The 19,679-nt window shown below is 42.6% G+C and overlaps 1 protein-coding gene across 2 annotated transcripts in view; it reads left to right on the top strand.

Moving 5' to 3' along the window:
* Positions 1-19,679, top strand: part of crebbpb (CREB binding protein b) — a 164,404-nt gene that overhangs the window by 29,570 nt on the left and 115,155 nt on the right. For both annotated transcript variants that reach the window (XM_059978908.1, XM_059978907.1), the window contains exon 3: positions 17,992-18,168. In XM_059978908.1, the coding sequence (XP_059834891.1) occupies positions 17,992-18,168 (177 nt within the window). The remainder of the gene's footprint in view (positions 1-17,991; positions 18,169-19,679) is intronic.

Here is a 19,679-nt window from a genome sequence, read left to right as displayed (position 1 = left end):
TGCTGGGTTTCATAGTGAAAAGGTTTAAGTGCAGGAGGAAGCATTTCTTTCTAAACCCAGAGTATAGAGTGCAATTTTGTTCTCCTTATCTAAGAAAGAATATATTTGCCATAGAAGGAATGCAGCAGCATTTACCAGATTGTTCAGATGAAGAGAATGCAATATAATGGTGGTGAATCTTTGAAATTCTCCATCCCAGAAGCCTCTGGAGTCTTAGTTAAACTAGAGATTGTTAGCTGGAACCAGAGTGCAAGAAAATGGCTCTGAAGTAAACGATCAGCCAGCATCTTATTGAATTGTTTCATAGGGCTGTAGTGGTCTGTCGCTGGGCACCACGGTAGGGTAGCAGTTAGCACACCGCTCAATGTATTCTGGAGTGTGGAGTTCAATTCTGGTGTCCTCTGTCAGGAGGTTGTACATCCTTCCTGTGTGCACATGGGTTTCCTCCAAGTGCTCTGATTTCCTCTCACAGTCCAAAGACATACCAGTCATTGTAAATTGTCATGTAATTAAGCTAAGGTGGGTTGCTCAGCAGTGCATCTCATTAGACTGGAAGGGCCTATTCTGCACTGTATCTCTAAGTAAAATAACTATATTCTCATCTCCCTGTCTAATTAGTTATGGTAGTTTTGCATTTCAAGATGGGAGTGGAGGAGGTGAAAGTTGTCACTGGTTGGATGAAGGTATGTTGGTGAATGTGAGCTTGATAGAGTTTGCAATATTGACAGCAGTGGTTCTTGTCCAGCTGTTTCTGGACAGCTTAAACAAGCTGTTGATCAAACTCACTGCTGTCAAGCTCAAGCAACCTACCACTGTGTAAAACAGTTTGCCTAGAAATCTCCTTTAAACTTTCACCCTCTCACCTTAGAATTATACTCTATTTGACATTTCCATCCTGAGGAAAAGAAATAAATTTATTATCAAAGCACATATATGTCACTATATACAGCCTTGAGATTCATTTTCTTGTGGGCATACTCAATAAATCTATAGAATGCTAACCATACAGAATCAATTTTATGCTGTAACTTGTGGTTCAGCACCTTATCAAATGCTTTCTAGAAATATTAGTACAATCTGGTTCCCTTTTACTGTAAGCTCCAGTAAATTGGCCAATCATGATTTCCCTTTGACCAACCATATTGTCTTTGCTGGATTACCTTGAACTTATTTATTTGACAATGTGACTCGGAACAGGTGCTTCTGGTCCAATGAGCTCCGATGTCCAGCAACCTACCTATTGAACCATATCCTAATCTCAGGACAATTTACAATGACCAATTAACCTACTAACCAGTACATCTTTGGACTGTGGGAGGAAGCTGGAGCACCGGAGGAAACCCATGCAGTCATGGAGAGGACATTCAGACTCCTTACAGACGGTGCCAGAATTGAACTTCGAAGTCTTCCCCAAGCTATAATAGTGTCTTGCTAACCACTATACTACCATGGCACCCTTTGTGTTATCTTTTTAATAATAGCTTCTAACATTTTCCTTTTGACATATACTAAACTAATCGGCATATCGTCTCTAGCTTTCTGACCCCCTTCCATTTGGAACAAAGAAGTTATATTTCCTGTATTGCATTTTATTGGGACCTTCTGGGATTTTGTGATTGGAATTGGTTTATTATTGTTACATATACCAAGATTCAGTGGAAGGCTTGGCTTGCACACTGTTCGCACAGATCAGATCATGGCACAGTGCATTGAGATTGAGAAGGTGAAACAATAACAATGCAGAATAAAGTGTAAAAGCTTCAGAGAAAGTGGAGGTAAACAATAAGGTTCATGATCATAGATCGTTCAAAGTAAATTATCAAACTACGTGTACGTAACCAAATACAACCCTGAGATTCAATGCTCAATAAATCTGTAGAATAATAACCATAACAGAATCAATTTTAGACCATCCAATGAGGGCATTTAGCCAGTGTGCAGAAGACAACAAACTGTGCAAGAAGAAAAGAAGAAATAATAATAAATAAGTGTAAATATCAAGAACATGAGATGAAGGGACCCTGAAAGTGAGTCAGTTGGTTGTGGGAACAGTTTAGTGATGAAGTTGAGTAGTTATCCCCTTTGATTCAAGAGCCTGGTGGTTAAGGAGTAATAACTTCCTGAACCTGGTGGTGTCAATCTGAGGTTCTTGTCACACCTTCCTGATGACAGCAGTGAGAAGAGAGCATGGCCTGGGTGGTGGGGTCCCTGATGACAGCAGTGAGAAGAGAGCATGGCCTGGGTGGTGGGGTCCCTGATGACAGCAGTGAGAAGGGAGCATGGCCTGGGTGGTGGGGGTCCCTGATGACAGCAGTGAGAAGAGAGCATGGCCTGGGTGGTGGGGTCCCTGATGACAGCAGTGAGAAGAGAGCATGGCCTGGGTGGTGGGGGTCCCTGATGACAGCAGTGAGAAGAGAGCATGGCCTGGGTGGTGGGGTCCCTGATGACAGCAGTGAGAAGAGAGCATGGCCTGGGTGGTGGGGTCCCTGATGACAGCAGTGAGAAGAGAGCTCGGCCTGGGTGGTGGGGTCCCTGATGACAGCAGCGAGAAGAGAGCATGGCCTGGGTGGTGGGGGTCCCTGATGACAGCAGCGAGAAGAGAGCATGGCCTGGGTGGTGGGGGTCCCTGATGACAGCAGTGAGAAGAGAGCATGCCTGGGTGGTGGGGTCCCTGATGACAGCAGTGAGAAGAGAGCATGGCCTGGGTGGTGGGGTCCCTGATGACAGCAGTGAGAAGGGAGCATGGCCTGGGTGGTGGGGGTCCCTGATGACAGCAGTGAGAAGAGAGCTCGGCCTGGGTGGTGGGGGTCCCTGATGACAGCAGTGAGAAGAATGCATGGCCTGGGTGGTGGGGGTCCCTGATGACAGCAGTGAGAAGAGAGCTCGGCCTGGGTGGTGGGGGTCCCTGATGACAGCAGTGAGAAGAATGCATGGCCTGGGTGGTGGGGGTCCCTGATGACAGCAGTGAGAAGGGAGCATGGCCTGGGTGGTGGGGGTCCCTGATGACAGCAGTGAGAAGAGAGCTCAGCCTGGGTGGTGGGGGTCCCTGATGACAGCAGTGAGAAGGGAGCGTGACCTGGGTGGTGGGGGTCCCTGATGACAGCAGCGAGAAGAGAGCGTGGCCTGGGTGGTGAGGGTCCCTGATGACAGCAGCGAGAAGAGAGCATGGCCTGGGTGGTGGGGGTCCCTGATGACAGCAGTGAGAAGAGAGCTCGGCCTGGGTGGTGGGGGTCCCTGATGACAGCAGCGAGAAGAGAGCGTGGCCTGGGTGGTGGGGGTCCCTGATGACAGCAGTGAGAAGAGAGCGTGGCCTGAGTGGTGGGGGTCCCTGATGACAGCAGTGAGAAGAGAGCGTGGCCTGGGTGGTGGGGGTCCCTGATGACAGCAGTGAGAAGAGAGCGTGGCCTGGGTGGTGGGGGTCCCTGATGACAGCAGTGAGAAGGGAGCTCAGCCTGGGTGGTGGGGGTCCCTGATGACAGCAGTGAGAAGAGAGCTCGGCCTGGGTGGTGGGGGTCCCTGATGATGGATCGTGAGGCCAGGAATCAATCTTACAATATGAAAGAACTATTCAATAATATAACAGAAGGAATTTGGAAAATTAAAAACAATACGTTAACTAGCCATTTCTTTTAAGACTTTCCCATAGGTCCAAGGAGCTTGTCAGCTTGCATCTCCAACAATTTTGTCAATACTAAAGACACAAGATTCTCCAGAAGCCTGAAATCTTGAGACACACAAACAAAATCCTGATGAAAAGCCTCAGCCCAAAACAGCAACTGTTCATTTGCACCTATAGATGCTGCCCGACCTGCTGAGTTCCTTAAACTTTTCTTGTTTCTCAGTATCAATTTCTCAGTGATTGTAATTTCCCTAAGCTCTACATTCCTATCCAATTCCCAATTTTGCAGCTGGGATATTACTTCACCATAGAGGTTAATTTTTCCCAGAAGCTCATGCAATTAAACCAGATGACCTGCCATTTTCTTCATTTTAAAATCTCAGCCCTTTGTGACACATGACATACCTCCAGGAGTAACATTGTACTACAACCAATAGAGGTCTATTTCCTAATATTGCCAAACAGGTATATACTGTGCCTACTTTTATTATGCTTGCAGGAGTCCATTTCTATTGTTGTGTGTTTCAAAAGTGGTTTGTGTAGATACTGTGATTAGTTTCAAGGACTGAGATTAATGTCAAGTGGCTGCAGTCTGTCTGTGACTTCAGGGTATCTGTTTAACAGTGCAACTGTCAGCCTAATAGATAGTGATCTTGTTTACACAGCTGTACCTATGATTTCAATTGCTGCATAGTACTTACAGTATCACTAAAAATTAACAGGAGGCTCTTACATTGTCAATATGGAATAGAATAGCTTATTTATTGTTATTAATGGGTTCCTACCTCCTTTCCAAATCAAAATCAGGTTTATTATTACTGGCATGTGTCGTGAAATTTGTTAATTGTCCACTAATGTTAAGAATTCTTCATAATGTTGAAAACACTGCCATAAGTAAGGTCATATGCCCTGAAGGGTCAAAAATCCAAAATCACACACTCGTGCTTTGATCATTACCTGCACTTTTCAAATCCTGCACATGGAATGGCCTAACTGCTTTTGAAAGGAGCCAAAGCTGCTTCTTTCCAAGGTGATGCCTTAAAAAGGCTGAATCCATCATTAAGGACCCCCCCCCCCCACCCCCAAGATCATCCAGGACATGCTACCATTCAGGAGGAAGTACAAGAGCCTGAAGACATACTCACAATGTTTCAGGAACGGCTTCTTCCCCTCCGCTAACAGATTTCTGAATGGACAATGTACACTTTCTCACTATTTGTACTACCGATTTAAATTTTTATTACTTATTTAGTACTACTTATTTAAGACCACATAACATAGGAGCAGAATGAGGCCATTTGAGACTGCTCCACCATTCAATCCTGGCTTACCCTTCTTTTTCCCCTCCTTAACCCCATTCCTTGGCCTGCTCCCCATAACCTTTGATGCCATGTCCAATCAAGAACCTGTCAATCTCTGTATTAAGTACATCCAATGACCTGGCTTCTACAGTTGCCTGTGGTAACACATTCCATAAATTCACCACCCACTGGTTAAAGAAATTTCTCTGCATCTTTGTTTTAAATGGATGCCCCTCTATCCTGAGGCTGCATCCTCTTGTCCTAGACTCCCCCACCATTGGAAACATCCTTTCCACATCTACCCTGTCTAGACCTTTCAACCTTTGAAAGTTTTCAATGAGATCCCCCCCCCCCCCCACTCGTCCTTCTAAATTCCAGCGAGCACAGACCCAGAGCCATCAAACATTCCTTGTATGATAACCCTTTCAGTCCCAAAATCATCCTTGACCAAACTGTCTCTGGACCCTCTCCAATGCCAGCATATCTTTTCCTTGATATGGAGCCCAAAACTGTTCACAACACTCAAGGTGAGGCCTCACTAGTGTATTATAAAGCCTCAGCATCACACCCCTGCTCTTGTTTTCAAGCCCTGTTGAAATGAATGCTAACATTGCATTTGCCTTCCTCACCACTGACTCAACCTGCAAGTTGACCTTTAGGGTGTTCTGCACAAGGACTCCCAAGACCCTCTGCATCTCAGATTTTAAGATTTTCTCCCCAGTTAGAAAATAGTCCGCACATTTAGTTCTTCTACCAAAGCGCATGACCATGCATGTTCCAACACTGTATTTCACTTACCACTTTCTTGCCCATTCTCCTAACCTAAGTCCTTTTGCATCCTACCTATTTCCACAGCACTACCTGCCCCTCAACCAATCTTTGTATCATCTGCAAACTTGGCAACAAAGCCATTTATTCCATCATCTAAATCATTTATATACAGCATAAAAAGAAGTGGTCTCTGTAGCGACCCCTGCGGAACACCACTAGTCACTGGCAGTCAACCACTCACTGCCTCCTGCCAATCAGCCAATGTTCTAACCATTATGTACTACTTATTTAGCTTTTTTGATTATGTATTGCAATGTACTACTGCTATAAAATAACAAATTTCACTACATATGTCAGTGATATTAAACTTGATTTTGATTCTATGCTGAGATGATGCTATGTTTCCTGTCCAAACTGGGAGGCTATTTTAGCTTTAAGTGTCTCGGAGTCATAAAAAGAGAGAGAGTACAGAACCAAGCACTTCAGCCCATTAAGAATGTGGTGACTATCAATTTTACACTAGTATGAACATTTTTACAACAAATATAATTGTTATCTTGAACATTTTAACAATTGCTAAGTGTATTGGCACTGCACGAAATAATTCAAGACCTTAAAAGTTTTTTTTTTAAAGACTTTCTCCTGCTGATCTCCAGGCCAGAAATCCTCGTCCAGTCAATGGGACCTAGCAAGATATACCTCCATCCCTGGACTTTATGCAAGCAGGCACTCAAACCTGCCCTTCCGTTTAATAAGACCAGGCAGTTACATTCCTGTGTCATCGGCAAACTTAGCATTCTTTAATCATCGAGCAATCACATATACAGGCCCTGCAGCGCAACCAGTCCATTCCAACTAGCTATCTGACCCAATTATCTGAGCTGATCCCATATCCTTCCAGACCTCTCCTCTTTGTACCCAACCAAGTACTACTTAAATGATACTGTCATACCTGCCTCAACCACTTCCTTTGGCAATTTGTTCTATTTCCTCACAACTCGCTGTGTGAAAAAAGTGTCCTTCAGTTCCCTCTGAAACATTCCCCCTTTTGTCCCAAATCTGTGCCCCCTGGGAAAAGAATGTTATTGTGCACGTTACCTATGCCTCTCATAATTTTATACACATCTGTGAGGTAGCCCCAAGGAATAAAGGTCTAACCTTTCCTACTTCCTATAACTCAGGCCCTCTAGTTTTGGCAGCATTCTTGTAAATCTCTTTTGCACTCTTTTCTATGTTTCTTAATCACGTATTTCCTATGTGAGGGTGACTAAAACTTCATTGTCTTCATCCAAGATGCAGAAACAGATTCAGAGTGACAAATGAGTCCCACTTGCGCAGCACTTCCAAGACATCTGAGATTTAAACATTTGAAAATTGTAGTTCCATTCTGACCTGATGCAGAAGTATTCAATAGAAGTTTTCCTTGCCCATCTGTGGCCACCATGGTGACGAGTCGATTAGCACAATAGTGTTACAACACCAGCAATTATCAATCGGAGCTCGATCCCCACTGCTATCTGTAAGGAGTTTGTACGTTCCACCTGTGACCGTGTGGGTTTCCTCCAGATGGTCCAGTTCCAAAAACGTACTGGTAGTAAATGGTGAGCGTGCTCTGTTGGCGGTGGAAGCATAGACACTTGTGGCTGCCTGTCAGCACAATCCTTGGACTGTGTTGGTCACTGATGCAAAGTGACAGATTTCACTATGTTTTGATGTACATGTGACAAATAAAGCTAATTTCTCTATACTACAGCCGTTCCCATATCTTATGGATGTGATTACATTTGTGAGTATTTGAATGGAACATTCGTCCGACAAATTTTTACAATACAAAAGAGTAAAAAAATACTTAATGCAATCCCTCTTGATTGCATTTAAATTTCCTGGACTCTCTACTACAACTCGAAATCAAGGAAGTAGAATGTCAATTGTAACAGAGTTATTATTTTTAAAATGTTTCTGGGCCACCAGATGTTTAAAGCTTTTAAGGCCACCATTTTATTGGGGTAAATCTGCTGAGAGCTGCAAGAAACATGATGGTGCCATGGGTAAAGATACTGCTCACAGTTCCAGCAAGCAGGTTTGGTCCTGACCTTCTGGGCTGCCTGTGTGGAACCTGGTTTATCCTCCCCATGACCATATGTGCTTTCCCTACATCCCATAGATAGGCTGACTGGTGTGTGTACTGGCTGCTGCAGATTACCCCAAGAGGATGGAGAATCAAGGTGGAGTTGAAGGACATATGAGACAATAAGTTACAGAGATGTAGGAGGGGAAGTGGATTTGTTAAGAACAAGCATCGACTCAAAAGGCTCAACATAAAAAATATAAGAGAAATATAAATATTCACTAAGCTATGCTGTGGCAGAGGATTTGGCTCAATTTTCTGCTTAGCACTGTGCTGCAGGAACTTCATGCAGACGTATTGTAGAGCAACATAAATTCCATAAATTTTCCGTCTCACAAAATGGGAAATGTACTCATTGACCCTGCTGCAAGTTTCATTGGCATAGGTACATCAGGTCTGTTGAAATCACTGAGAGAAGTCAGCTTCCAGAGAAAAATAAGGGAAGCTTTTAGTTTGATTTAAGTTGATTTAAATGCTTTCATTGTTTTGTTTGTCTTTGTTTTCACTTTTTAATTACAAAATATTTACACTGTTATTTTATAATTCTTAACTTTTGCCGGCTCCTAAGTGATTATAAATGTTAGTGAATATGAAGATGTTCATAGACATTCATTTCAAACAGCAGGATTCATGACCAGTGTTATAGGCAGAACCTAACTGCCCTCAACACTGTCTGCATCACTCCAGCTGGCCGTTGGTATGGAGACTGCATTGTCCTGCACGTCACCCAGTATGGTAGGAGGCAGACTTCCACTGGCAGACTGCATGTGCCCTGGAAGATGTGCCTGTCTATTTATTAATATTGTGTGGCTATCTGTCATGTATCATGTATCAGATCAGATTCATTTATTTATCACCCATACATTCAAATATATAGTGAAATGCATTGTGTGTGTTAACCAACACGATCCAAAGATAACACATACATAATGCTTGGGGAACGCTACAGGTCAGGCAAAATCTCTAGAGAGGAATAAAGAGTCGAAGGTTTTGGGCCAAGACTCCTCATCAGGACAGGGATCTTGGGGACAGCCTGCAAAAGTGTTGATCGTACAAGATCTTGACGCAGGCTAGTTCTTTATCAAGGAGTTCTGGAGTCTTCATCCTTCCATTAAATGAAGGACAGTTGACAGTTCATTTACATCCGGTTTATTCTTTTGGAAGTCAGTGGATTCCAATTAAGTAGCTGCCAGCTTTAACTAGCTGAAGTTTCTTGGATATAGTTTAAAAAGGTATTTTTTTTAAAAGGCAAACTGGGTAACAAATTATATATTTAAATGAAATACAGAGCAAATTTGAATCCTATCAGTAATACTACAATATTCTAAAATGGCATTAGTTGCTAATAGTTAATGACAATGAATGCATCCAGTGTGTGCACTGAACAAAATCAGCACAGACATGGTTCAGATACAGGTGTCCCCCACTTTACAAATGTTTGCTTCACGACACTTCATTTTTACAAAAGACCTACATTAGTAACCTATTTTCACACTACAAAGAGGATTTTAGCTGTTAAAATTCCCCCCCCCCCAATATAAATGAATGGTTATTCGCTTTATGCCATTTCGGCTTAAGAAAGTTTTCATAGGAACGCTTTACCTTTGTAAAGGGCAGGCACCTGTAATGGACTTCCTTCATACAGTGCTATCAACAATTGCATTCTACAAATCTTCATTTTCATTATAACATTCAAGATTATTGATGAACCCTTTAAATCTTTGTAGTTCCCAACTTGCTGAAGTAATGAAATCATTTCATTTTCACTTCTGACCATTGCTGGCGTCTTCAAGCCAGTTTAGAACTACAGTGAGCAAAACGGTTCTTACTGCTTATTTCTACCAACTACCAATGACAAAAATCACTGCTTTTTGAACTCAAGCACACATAACTGATACTATTTACTCTAAGAACAGTGTAGTGTTTAATGGCCACATAAGTGCGCAAGACCGAAGCTAGTTGGAAACTGTTCAACAACAGTCTCCTGCTCCGATTAAGCAGCAGAGTGTCCCAAATAAACAAAGGGAATCCCAGCAATTTTCTTGATTAGTTTTTGTTCTTTCAGAGTTGTCACAAGCAGCTGCCCTGAATAACAATGGCCCAATTAACCAAAACCCACAGTATAAGGCTACGTCCACACTAGACCGGATAATTTTGAAAACGCCAGTTTCGCGTAAAAACAATAGTTGTCCACACCAGGCATTTTTGAAAATACTCCTGTCCACATTAAAACAGGTAATTGGGCAAATCTCCTCCTACTAGACATGCGCAGGACGCATTTCCAGAAACGTTATATTATTTCCGTTTCCGCAGCGGCATTGTGCTCTTTCCACTGGTCTAAAACAAAAGCGTACAAAATACGTCTTTTTTGTACGTAGATATGCTGCTTGGACGTGATAGATAGCGATGTTTAACTACTGCAAACAAGCTATTAATGTAGACAATAAAGTAAACAACACACGCATGAAGCCATCCACTATTGTCAGGTTGTGGGGTGTTGCGTTCAAGAAAACAATGAAATGCCGCGCTGCCGCCACCATCTGTTCCGGCGCGTCATGACAGCATTTTTTAAAAGCTCCGGTTACCCTGTACACACTACACCGCCCAGCTGGCGTTTTCAGATTTACACACTCTGGAGAGTGTTTTGGAAAAGCTCCATTTTCGGGGGAGGAAAATGCCATTTCAGTGTGGAAGGGAGGGTCAAAACAAAGAGAAAAAGCTTTGGTTATGGATTTATCTGGTCTAGTGTGGACTAGAAACAGAAACCTAAGAAACAGGAGTGGCGATACGCCTGTGCATGCTGTTTCAATTTAATAAATACCACTTTGCCAACAGAATCATTTATAGAATTTGATATGTTCAGCCAATCATGTGGCAACAACTCAATGCATAAAAGCATGCAGACATAGTCAAGAGGTTGTTCAGTTGTTGTTCAGACCACACATCAGAATGGGGAAGAAATTTGATCTAAACAACTTTGACCATGGAATGATTGTGCCAGATGGAGTGGTTTGAGTATCTCAGAAATGGCTAATCTCCTGGGAATTTCATGCATAACAGTGTCTAGCGTCTACAATACAAAAACCACCCATTGAGCACCAGTTCTGTGGGTGAAAACGCCTTGTTAATGAGAGAGGTCAGAGGAGAATGGCCAGACTGGTTCAAGCTGGCAGGAAAGTCAGAGTAACTCAAATAAACAAATGTTACAACAGTGGTGTGCAGAAGAGCATCTCTAAATGCATAGCACGTCAAAAACTTTGAAGACCACTGGGTTCTACTACTGTACCTAATAAAATGGCCACTAAATGTATCTAACTCGATCAGTAGATTTTCAGAAGCTCAGACTTGGCAGCACTGTGGGAGCCCATTCACCACATAGAGTGCAGTAATTCAAGAAGGAAACACACACCTCCTCAAGTGTAATGAATACTGGCAGAGCCTCACAACCACATCTTGTGAATGAAAAACTATTGCTTTCCACAGTTTAGCAGGTAATGTGTGCATGCTGTTTCAGTTTAATGGAAAACCACATTGCCAGCAGAATTTCGTAAACTCACAAGATTCTACAGAAATCCAGAGCAACACACGAAAAGCTGGAGAAACTCAGCAGATCAGGCAGAATCTATGTAAATAAATAAACAATTGACATTTGGAAAGGAAGAGGGAGGATGCCAGAATAAGGTGGGGAGAGGGGAATGACAACAAACTAGAAGGTGATAGAAAAATAACTGGAAGTTAGATCAGTAAACTAAATATCCTAGAAGATCCATTCTTGACTAAATTAAATATTAAGTTTAATGAAATTGTATAGAGGAGTGGGAATATTCAGAATCAGGTTTCACTCGCATATGCTGTGAAAATTGTTTTGTGGCAGCAGTACATTGCAATACAGGTAGTCCCCGAGTTATGTACGAGTTCTGTTCCTGAGTCCGTCTTTAAGTCGGATTTGTACGTAAGTCGGAACAAGTACATCCGGTATTATTTAGTGTCAGTTTGTCAAACGTTTGTCTGAATATATAGTAATATACTTTACCTTTCTATGCATATAAAACACTTAAGAAACGTATGTATTCCAATAATTAAACCACTGCATTGCTTAGTAATACTGTAATTGTAACTTTCATCAGGGCAGGGCATTTCACATGCTCTATTATTCTCACTTTATCTGTTATCCTTTAAAATTGTTCCGATCGTTGACCGACTGTAGCCTAATGCTTTTCTAATGACCGATGACTCTTTCCAAAAGCTTTACTATTTCCACTTTAATTTCAATCGTGATTGCTTCTCGTCAATGGAACAGAAACACTGTGGGTGGTGGGTCCCGACCTCGGCCAGTTCCCGAGGTCCGCTGGGTCCTCAGGCCCACATCCCTGAGCCAGGCTAAGTGGGACAAGTAGGGACTGTGCTGGGTTTGGGTACTTGATCCTCCACAATATTTCGCGTGGGAATTTAAACTGGAGGTGGCAGTTTTTTTAATGAGATCGAGTAGCGAGCTCGACAGCAGTCTGTCACTGGTAAAGCATGAAAAACTGAAAATTCAAAAACGGAATTGTCAGTAACTTAAAAGTATTCATCCCACTTTGCTCAGTACTTAGTTGAACCACCTCTCACAGCTATTAGAGCTAGTAGTCATTTTGAATAAGTCTGTTAGCTTTGCACAACATGATGGAGCAAGATTTGCCTACTCCTTGCAAAATTGCTCAAGCTGTGCTGGGTTAGTTGGGGAACAGTGGTGGACAGGAGTTCTGAGGTCTGCTTAGAGGAGTTGTCCTGCTGAAAGACAAACTTCCCAGTTAAGCTTTCGGACAGGCTAGTAAGTTTTTATCCAGGATCCCTCTGTATGTAGCAACATTCACCTTTCCATCAATCCTGACCAGATTTCCAGTCCCTGCTGTTGAAAAGCATCCCCTTAGCATGATGCTACTTCCGCTGTACTTTCCGGTAAGGATGGTGTTACCTGGCTGATGCACAGTATTAGATTCAAGACAAGTCAGAAAAATGAATATAGGGAAGCACAAATCTGGGGAAGGGTACAAGACCATGTCAAGGCACTGAACATACCTCAGAGCTCAGTGCAGTTCATCATGTGGAAGTGAAAAAATATGAAACCACAGCCACGCTGTCTAGGTCAGGCCATTCCTCTAAACTTTGTTGGACCTCCAGGGTAGTAATCTGTGGATTGCTGCCTGTGCCACATGCTAGTGAGGATAAGAATAGGATGATTTAACAGATGAATGCATGGCTAAGGAACTGGTGCAGGGGGCAGGACTTCAGGTTTCTGGATCATTAGGATCTTTTCTGAAGAAGGTATGACCTGTACAAAAAGGACAGGTTACACCTGAACCCAAGGGGGACCAGTATCCTTGTGGGCAGGTTTACTAGAGTGTTTGGAAGGGTTTAAACTAATTTGGCAGGTGTATGGGAACTGGAGTGATAATGCTAAGGATAGGGCAGTTAGTATACAAGCAGATGTGTAGTGAGGCAGTCAGGAAGGGCAGGCAGATGATAGGGCAAGGTAATCAGTGGGATGCGTTGCAATGTAACATGAGGACAGAATCAAAAACAGTGGCAAATATAGGACTAGAAGTGTTACGTTAGAATGCACACAGTATACAGAATAAGGTGGTTAATCTTGTAGGTTGGCAGGATGACTGAGTATGCCTGGAAGATGATCATAGTCGGGAGCTTAACATCCAAGGATACCCATTGTATCGAAAGGACAGGCAGGTAGGCAGAGGGGCGGCGTGCCTCTTGGTAAAAAATGAAATCAAATCCTTACAAAGAAGTGACGTAGGATCAGAAGATTTAGAATCCTTGAGGGTAAAAAAACCATGATGGGAGTTATACGCAGGCCTCTGAACAGTAGCCTGGATGTGGTATACGAGTTATAGTGGGAGATAGAAAAGGCATTAAAAGAGTAATATTATGAGTCATGGGGGGGTTTCATTTTGCAGGTAGATTGGTACTGGATCCCACGGATGAGTATTTACAGATTGCCTATGAGGTGGCTTTTTAGAGCAGCTGTAGCTGAGTTCTGGATAGGTTGTTGTGTAATGAACCAGACTTGATTAGGGAACTTAATGTAAAGGAACCCTTGGGAGAAAGTGATCATAATATGCTAGAAATCACCCAGTAAAAGTGAGAAGCTGAAGTCAGATATATCAATATTACAATGGAGTAAGGGGAATTACAGGGGCATGAGAGGGGAGCTGGCCAAAGTTAATTGGAGCAGGGATGACACAACAACACATTGGCTGGAGATTCTGGGAGCAATTTGGAAGATGCAGCATAGATGCATCCCAAAGATAAAGAAGTATTCTAAAGAGAAAATGTTGAAACTGCGGCTGATAAGACAGCAGAAAAGCAAAAGAGAAGGCATATAATAGAGCAAAAATTAGTGGGAAGTTACAGGATTGGGAAGCTTTTAAAAACCAACAGAAAGCAACAAAAAAAAGCCATGAGGAGGGGAAAGATGAATATGAAGGTCAATAATATCAGAGGATACAAAAAGCTCTTTTTATAAAGTGTAAACAAAAGAGGTGAGAGTAGATATCAGACCACTGGAAAATGATGTTGGAGAGGTAGTAATGGGGGACAAGGAAATACCACATGAACTCATTAAATATTTTGCATCAATCTTCACTGTGGAAGACACTAGCAGTATGCTGGAAGTTCGAGAGTATTGGGTCAGAAGTGAGTGCAGTTGCTATTACTAGGGAGAAAGTGCTTGGAAAGCTGAACATTCTGAAGGGAGATAAGTCATTTAGACCATTTGGTGTACTGAAAGAGGTGGCATTAGCACTAATCTTTCAAAAAATCACTAGATTCAGAAATGGTTCTGGAGGACTGGAAAATTGCAAATGTCACTACACATTTGGAGGGGGGAGGCAGAAGAAAGGAAGTTTTAGGCCAGTTAGTTTGACTTTAGTTGAGAAGATGGAGTCGATTGTTAAAGATAATGTTTCAGGGTACTTGAAGGCACATGATAAAATAGTCCAAAGTCGGCATGGTTTCCTTAAGGGAAAATGTTGCCTGACAAATCTATGGAATTCTTCGAGGAAACATCAAGCAGGACAGACAAAGGAGAATCGGTAGGTGTTATGCACTTGGGTTTTCAGAAGGCCTTTGACAAGATGCTGCATTCGAGGCTGCTGAATAAGATAAGAACCCACGATATTACAGGAAAGACACTAGGAAGAGGGCTGACAGATTGGCAGGAGGCAAAGATTGTGAATAAAGAGGGGGCCTTTTGTGGTTGGCTGCCAATGACTAGTGGTGTAGCGCAGGTGTCATTGTTGGGATTGCTTCTCTTTATGTTATATGCCAGTAATTTGGATGATGTAATTGATGGCTTTGTGGCCAAGTTTGTGGACAATACAAAGATTGGTGGAGGGGCAGGTAGTGTTGAGGACAAACGGAGGCTGCAGATTAAGAGAATGGGCAAAGAAGTGGCAGATGGAATACAGTGTCTGTGCCTTGCCCTTTGGTTGAAGGAATGAAAGTATAAACTATTCTCTGAACGGAGAGAAAATTTTAAAAATCTGACATGCAAAGCAACTTTGCAAAGAGTCCTTGTGCGGGGTTCCCTACAGGTTAACTTGCAGGTTAAGTGGTGGTGAGGAAGGCAGATGCAATGTTTGCATTCATTTTGAGAGGATTGGAATATAAAAGTGAGGATGTAATGCTGAGGCTTTATATGGCACTGTTGAGGCCTCACTTAGACCATAATATATTGGAGCAGAATTAGGCCATTTAGCCCATCAAGTCTGCTCTGCCATTTCATCATGGCTGATCCAATTTTCCTCTCAGCCCCAATCTCCTGACTTTTCCCCAGATCCCTTCACGCCCTGACCAATCAAGAATCTATCACATGGACAGTTTTGAGCAGTTTTGGACTGAGAAAAGATGTGTTGACGTTGAAAAGGGTTCAGATCAGGTTTACAAGAATGATTCTGGGAATGAAAGGGTTATCGTATGAGGATTGTTTGATGGCCCTGGGGCTGTACTTGCAGGAATCTTGAAGAATGAGGGGGAGATTTCATTGAGACCTGTTGAATGCTGAAAGGCCTAGATAGAATGGATGTGGAGAGGATGTTTCATATACTGGGGGGTTGGGGGGAGTCTAAGACTAGAGGACACAACCTCAGAATAGAGGAATGCCCATTTAGAATGGAGATGAGGAGAAATTTCTATATTCAAAGGTTGTGAACCTGTGGAATTCCTTGTCATGAGCAGCTATAGAGGCCAAGTCATTTGGTATATTTGAAGCTTAGTTTGATAGGTTCTTGATTATTTAGGGTGTGAAAGGTTATGAGGAGAAGGCAGGAGGATGAGATCAGCCATGATGACATGGCAGAGTGGACTCAATGGGGAGAATGGCCTAACTCTGCTCCTGTGTCTTATGGTCACAAATCAATAAGATTGTCTCTGTTTTTTCTGATCCCCATCTTATTCAGTTGAAATCGTCCACAGCCAAAAAGCACAGAACTGATTGCCATAGTGAATGAGAACATTAGCAACACACCCAGGATCTTTTGCCTTCGCATTTGGAGTGAGGGGAGTCAATTAAGAAAATGTTAATACAAGCTAACTTTGTCTGGTTTGCTAATGATGAACATTTCTCTTTAATTAACCATATAACAATCACAGCACGGAAACAGGCCATCTCGGCCCTCCTAGTCCGTGCCGAACTCTTAATCTCACCTAGTCCCACCTACCCGCACTCAGCCCATAACCCTCCACTCCTTTCCTGTCCATATACCTATCCAATTTTCCCTTAAATGACATAACTGAACTGGCCTCTACTACTTCTACAGGAAGCTCATTCCACACAGCTATCACTGTCTGAGTAAAGAAATACCCCCTCGTGTTTCCCTTAAACTTCTGCCCCCTAACTCTCAAATCGTCCTCTCGTTTGAATCTCCCCTACTCTCAATGGAAACAGCCTATTCACGTCAACTCTATCTATCCCTCTCAAAATTTTAAATACCTCGATCAAATCCCCCCTCAACCTTCTACGCTCCAATGAATAGAGACCTAATTTGTTCAACCTTTCTCTGTAACTTAAGTGCTGAAACCCAGGTAACATCCTAGTAAATCGTCTCTGCACTCTCTCTAATTTATTGATATCTTTCCTATAATTCGGTGACCAGAACTGTACACAATATTCCAAATTTGGCCTTACCAAGCCTTGTACAGTTTTAACATTACATCCCAACTTCTGTACTCAATGCTTTGATTTATAAAGGCCAATGTTCCAAAAGCCTTCTTCACCACCCTATCTACATGAGACTCCACCTTCAGGGAACTATGCACTGTTATTCCTAGATCTCTCTGTTCCTCTGCATTCCTCAATGCCCTACCATTTACCCTGTATGTTCTATTTGGATTATTCCTGCCAAAATGTAGAACCTCACACTTCTCAGCATTAAACTCCATCTGCCAACGTTCAGCCCATTCTTCTAACCGGCATAAATCTCCCTGCAAGCTTTGAAAACCCACCTCATTATCCACAACACCTCCTACCTTAGTATCATCGGCATACTTACTAATCCAATTTACCACCCCATCATCCAGATCATTTATGTATATTACAAACAACATTGGGCCCAAAACAGATCCCTGAGGCACCCCGCTAGTCACCGGCCTCCATCCCAATAAACAATTATCCACCACTACTCTCTGGCATCTCCCATCTAGCCACTATTGAATCCATTTTATTACTCCATCATTAATACCTAACGACTGAACCTTCTTAACTAACCTTCCATGTGGAACTTTGTCAAAGGCTTTGCTGAAGTCCATATAGACTACAACCACTGCCTTACCCTCGTCAACATTCCTCGTAACTTCTTCAAAAAATTCAATAAGGTTTGTCAAATTCATAATACAATTTTGAAATTGTGTTCTTTTGTTTAGTTCCAGACTCCGTGAGATGCAGATCAATATTCCTTTATTCTTATTGATTATTTTTATATGTGTGCATTTCATGTTGTAGAGTTGACACCTAAACGATTTGTCCCACCATATCTTCTAATGCCGTTGAGAAAAGATCCCAATTTGTTTTTCAAGATTCACACCACCTGATGTCAACTGAAAATCTGAAGTATTGTATTTCTGGAGTGATTCAAAACTCCCTGACTAGAATAACTCTGTTTTCTTTATGTTTGCAGATGGGGATTTCGGGTAACGCAAGCCTATTTGGACAAGGCTATGGTCAAGCAGGTGGTCAGCAATTAGGCACTACGGGGGTTGGACCTCAAATGCAAAACAAAAGTAATCTGTCCAATAGTCTGCCTCCATTTCCATCTGACTTGAAGGGTACTCAAGTTACAAATGTGCCGAACATGGTAAGCAGGCCTTGTGCTTACAGATGTTTTATTGCAAATAAATGAAGTGGTCATAAAAATTAAAATTATTCTTGGATATACAGCTTTTACAGTAGAGTATAAAGATTGACAATACATTGCATTCTGCTGGTGTAAAAAGTGCTCTTTTACAGATGACTAATTCGGTCAGAGGGGTGGGGAAAGGTCTGCTGATGGTAAACTGAACTCCTCTCCAGCCTTGTTAGCCAGTGATTACCATCAAAGGGATAAGCAAAATGCTTGTCTTTTAGTGATTGCATTTAAGCTGGGTAGGATGGCTTTCCTTGGTTGGCTTGCATATTAAAGAAAGGCAACTTTGAGAATAACATGCCTACTGAGAAGAAAAGAACTTGTGGCAAAACCAGAGCTTTTATATTTAGGCATACAGTGCAGTAATGGATGCTTCTGACTGAACAGGCCTGTGCTGCCCAGTTAGACCCTCCTAACTCATATGTCTTTGGAATGGGAACACACAGAGGAAAGCCATGGAAAGCAGTGGAAACTGAATCCAGGATGCTGGTGCTGACAGTGTTATGCTAATCGTCACACTAGAGAGCTGCCCCAAACTTATTCCATAGTTTCATCAATACTTTAGACAATAGACAATAGGTGCAGAAGTAGACCATTTCGCCCTTCGAGCCTGCACCGCCATTTTGAGATCTGGCTGATCGTCTACTATCAATACCCGGTTCCTGTCTTGTCCCCATGTCTCTTGATTCCCCAATCCATAAGATACCTATCTAGCTCCTTCTTGAAAGCATCCAGAGAATTGGCCTCCACTACCTTCTGAGGCAGTGCATTCCAGACCCCCACAACTCTCTGGGAGAAGAAGTTTTTCCTTAACTCTGTCCTAAATGACCTACCCCTTATTCTCAAACCATGCCCTCTGGTACTGGACTCTCCCAGCATCTGGAACATATTTCCTGACTCTATCTTGTCCAATCCCTTAATAATCTTATATGTTTCAATCAGATCCCCTCTCAATCTCCTTAATTCCAGCGTGTACAAGCCCAGTTTCTCTAACCTCTGCATAAGACAGTCCAGACATCCCAGGAATTAACCTCGTGAATCTACACTGCACTTCCTCTACAGCCAGGATGTCCTTCCTTAACCCTGGAGACCAAGACTGTACACAATACTCCAGGTGTGGACTCAGCAAGGCTCTGTACAAATGCAAGAGGATTTCCTTGCTCTTGTACTCAATTGCCTTTATAATAAAGGCCAACATTCCATTAGGCTTCTTCACTGCCTGCTGCACTTGCTCATTCACCTTCAGTGACTGATGAACAAGGACTCCTAGATCTCTTTGTATTTCTCCCATACCTAGCTCTACACCGTTCAGGTAATAATCTGCCTTCCTGTTCTTACTCCCAAAGTGGATAACCTCGCACTTATTCACATTAAACGTTATCTGTCAAGTATCTGCCCACTCACCCAGCCTATCCAAGTCACCCTGAATTCTCCTAACATCCTCATCACATGTCACACTGCCA

The sequence above is a fragment of the Hypanus sabinus genome, chromosome 9 (genome assembly GCF_030144855.1).
Source record: "Hypanus sabinus isolate sHypSab1 chromosome 9, sHypSab1.hap1, whole genome shotgun sequence".
NCBI classification, from domain to species: domain Eukaryota; kingdom Metazoa; phylum Chordata; class Chondrichthyes; order Myliobatiformes; family Dasyatidae; genus Hypanus; species Hypanus sabinus.
The sequence above is the reverse complement of the archived record's forward strand: the minus strand, read 5'-3'. Positions and strand labels throughout refer to the sequence as shown.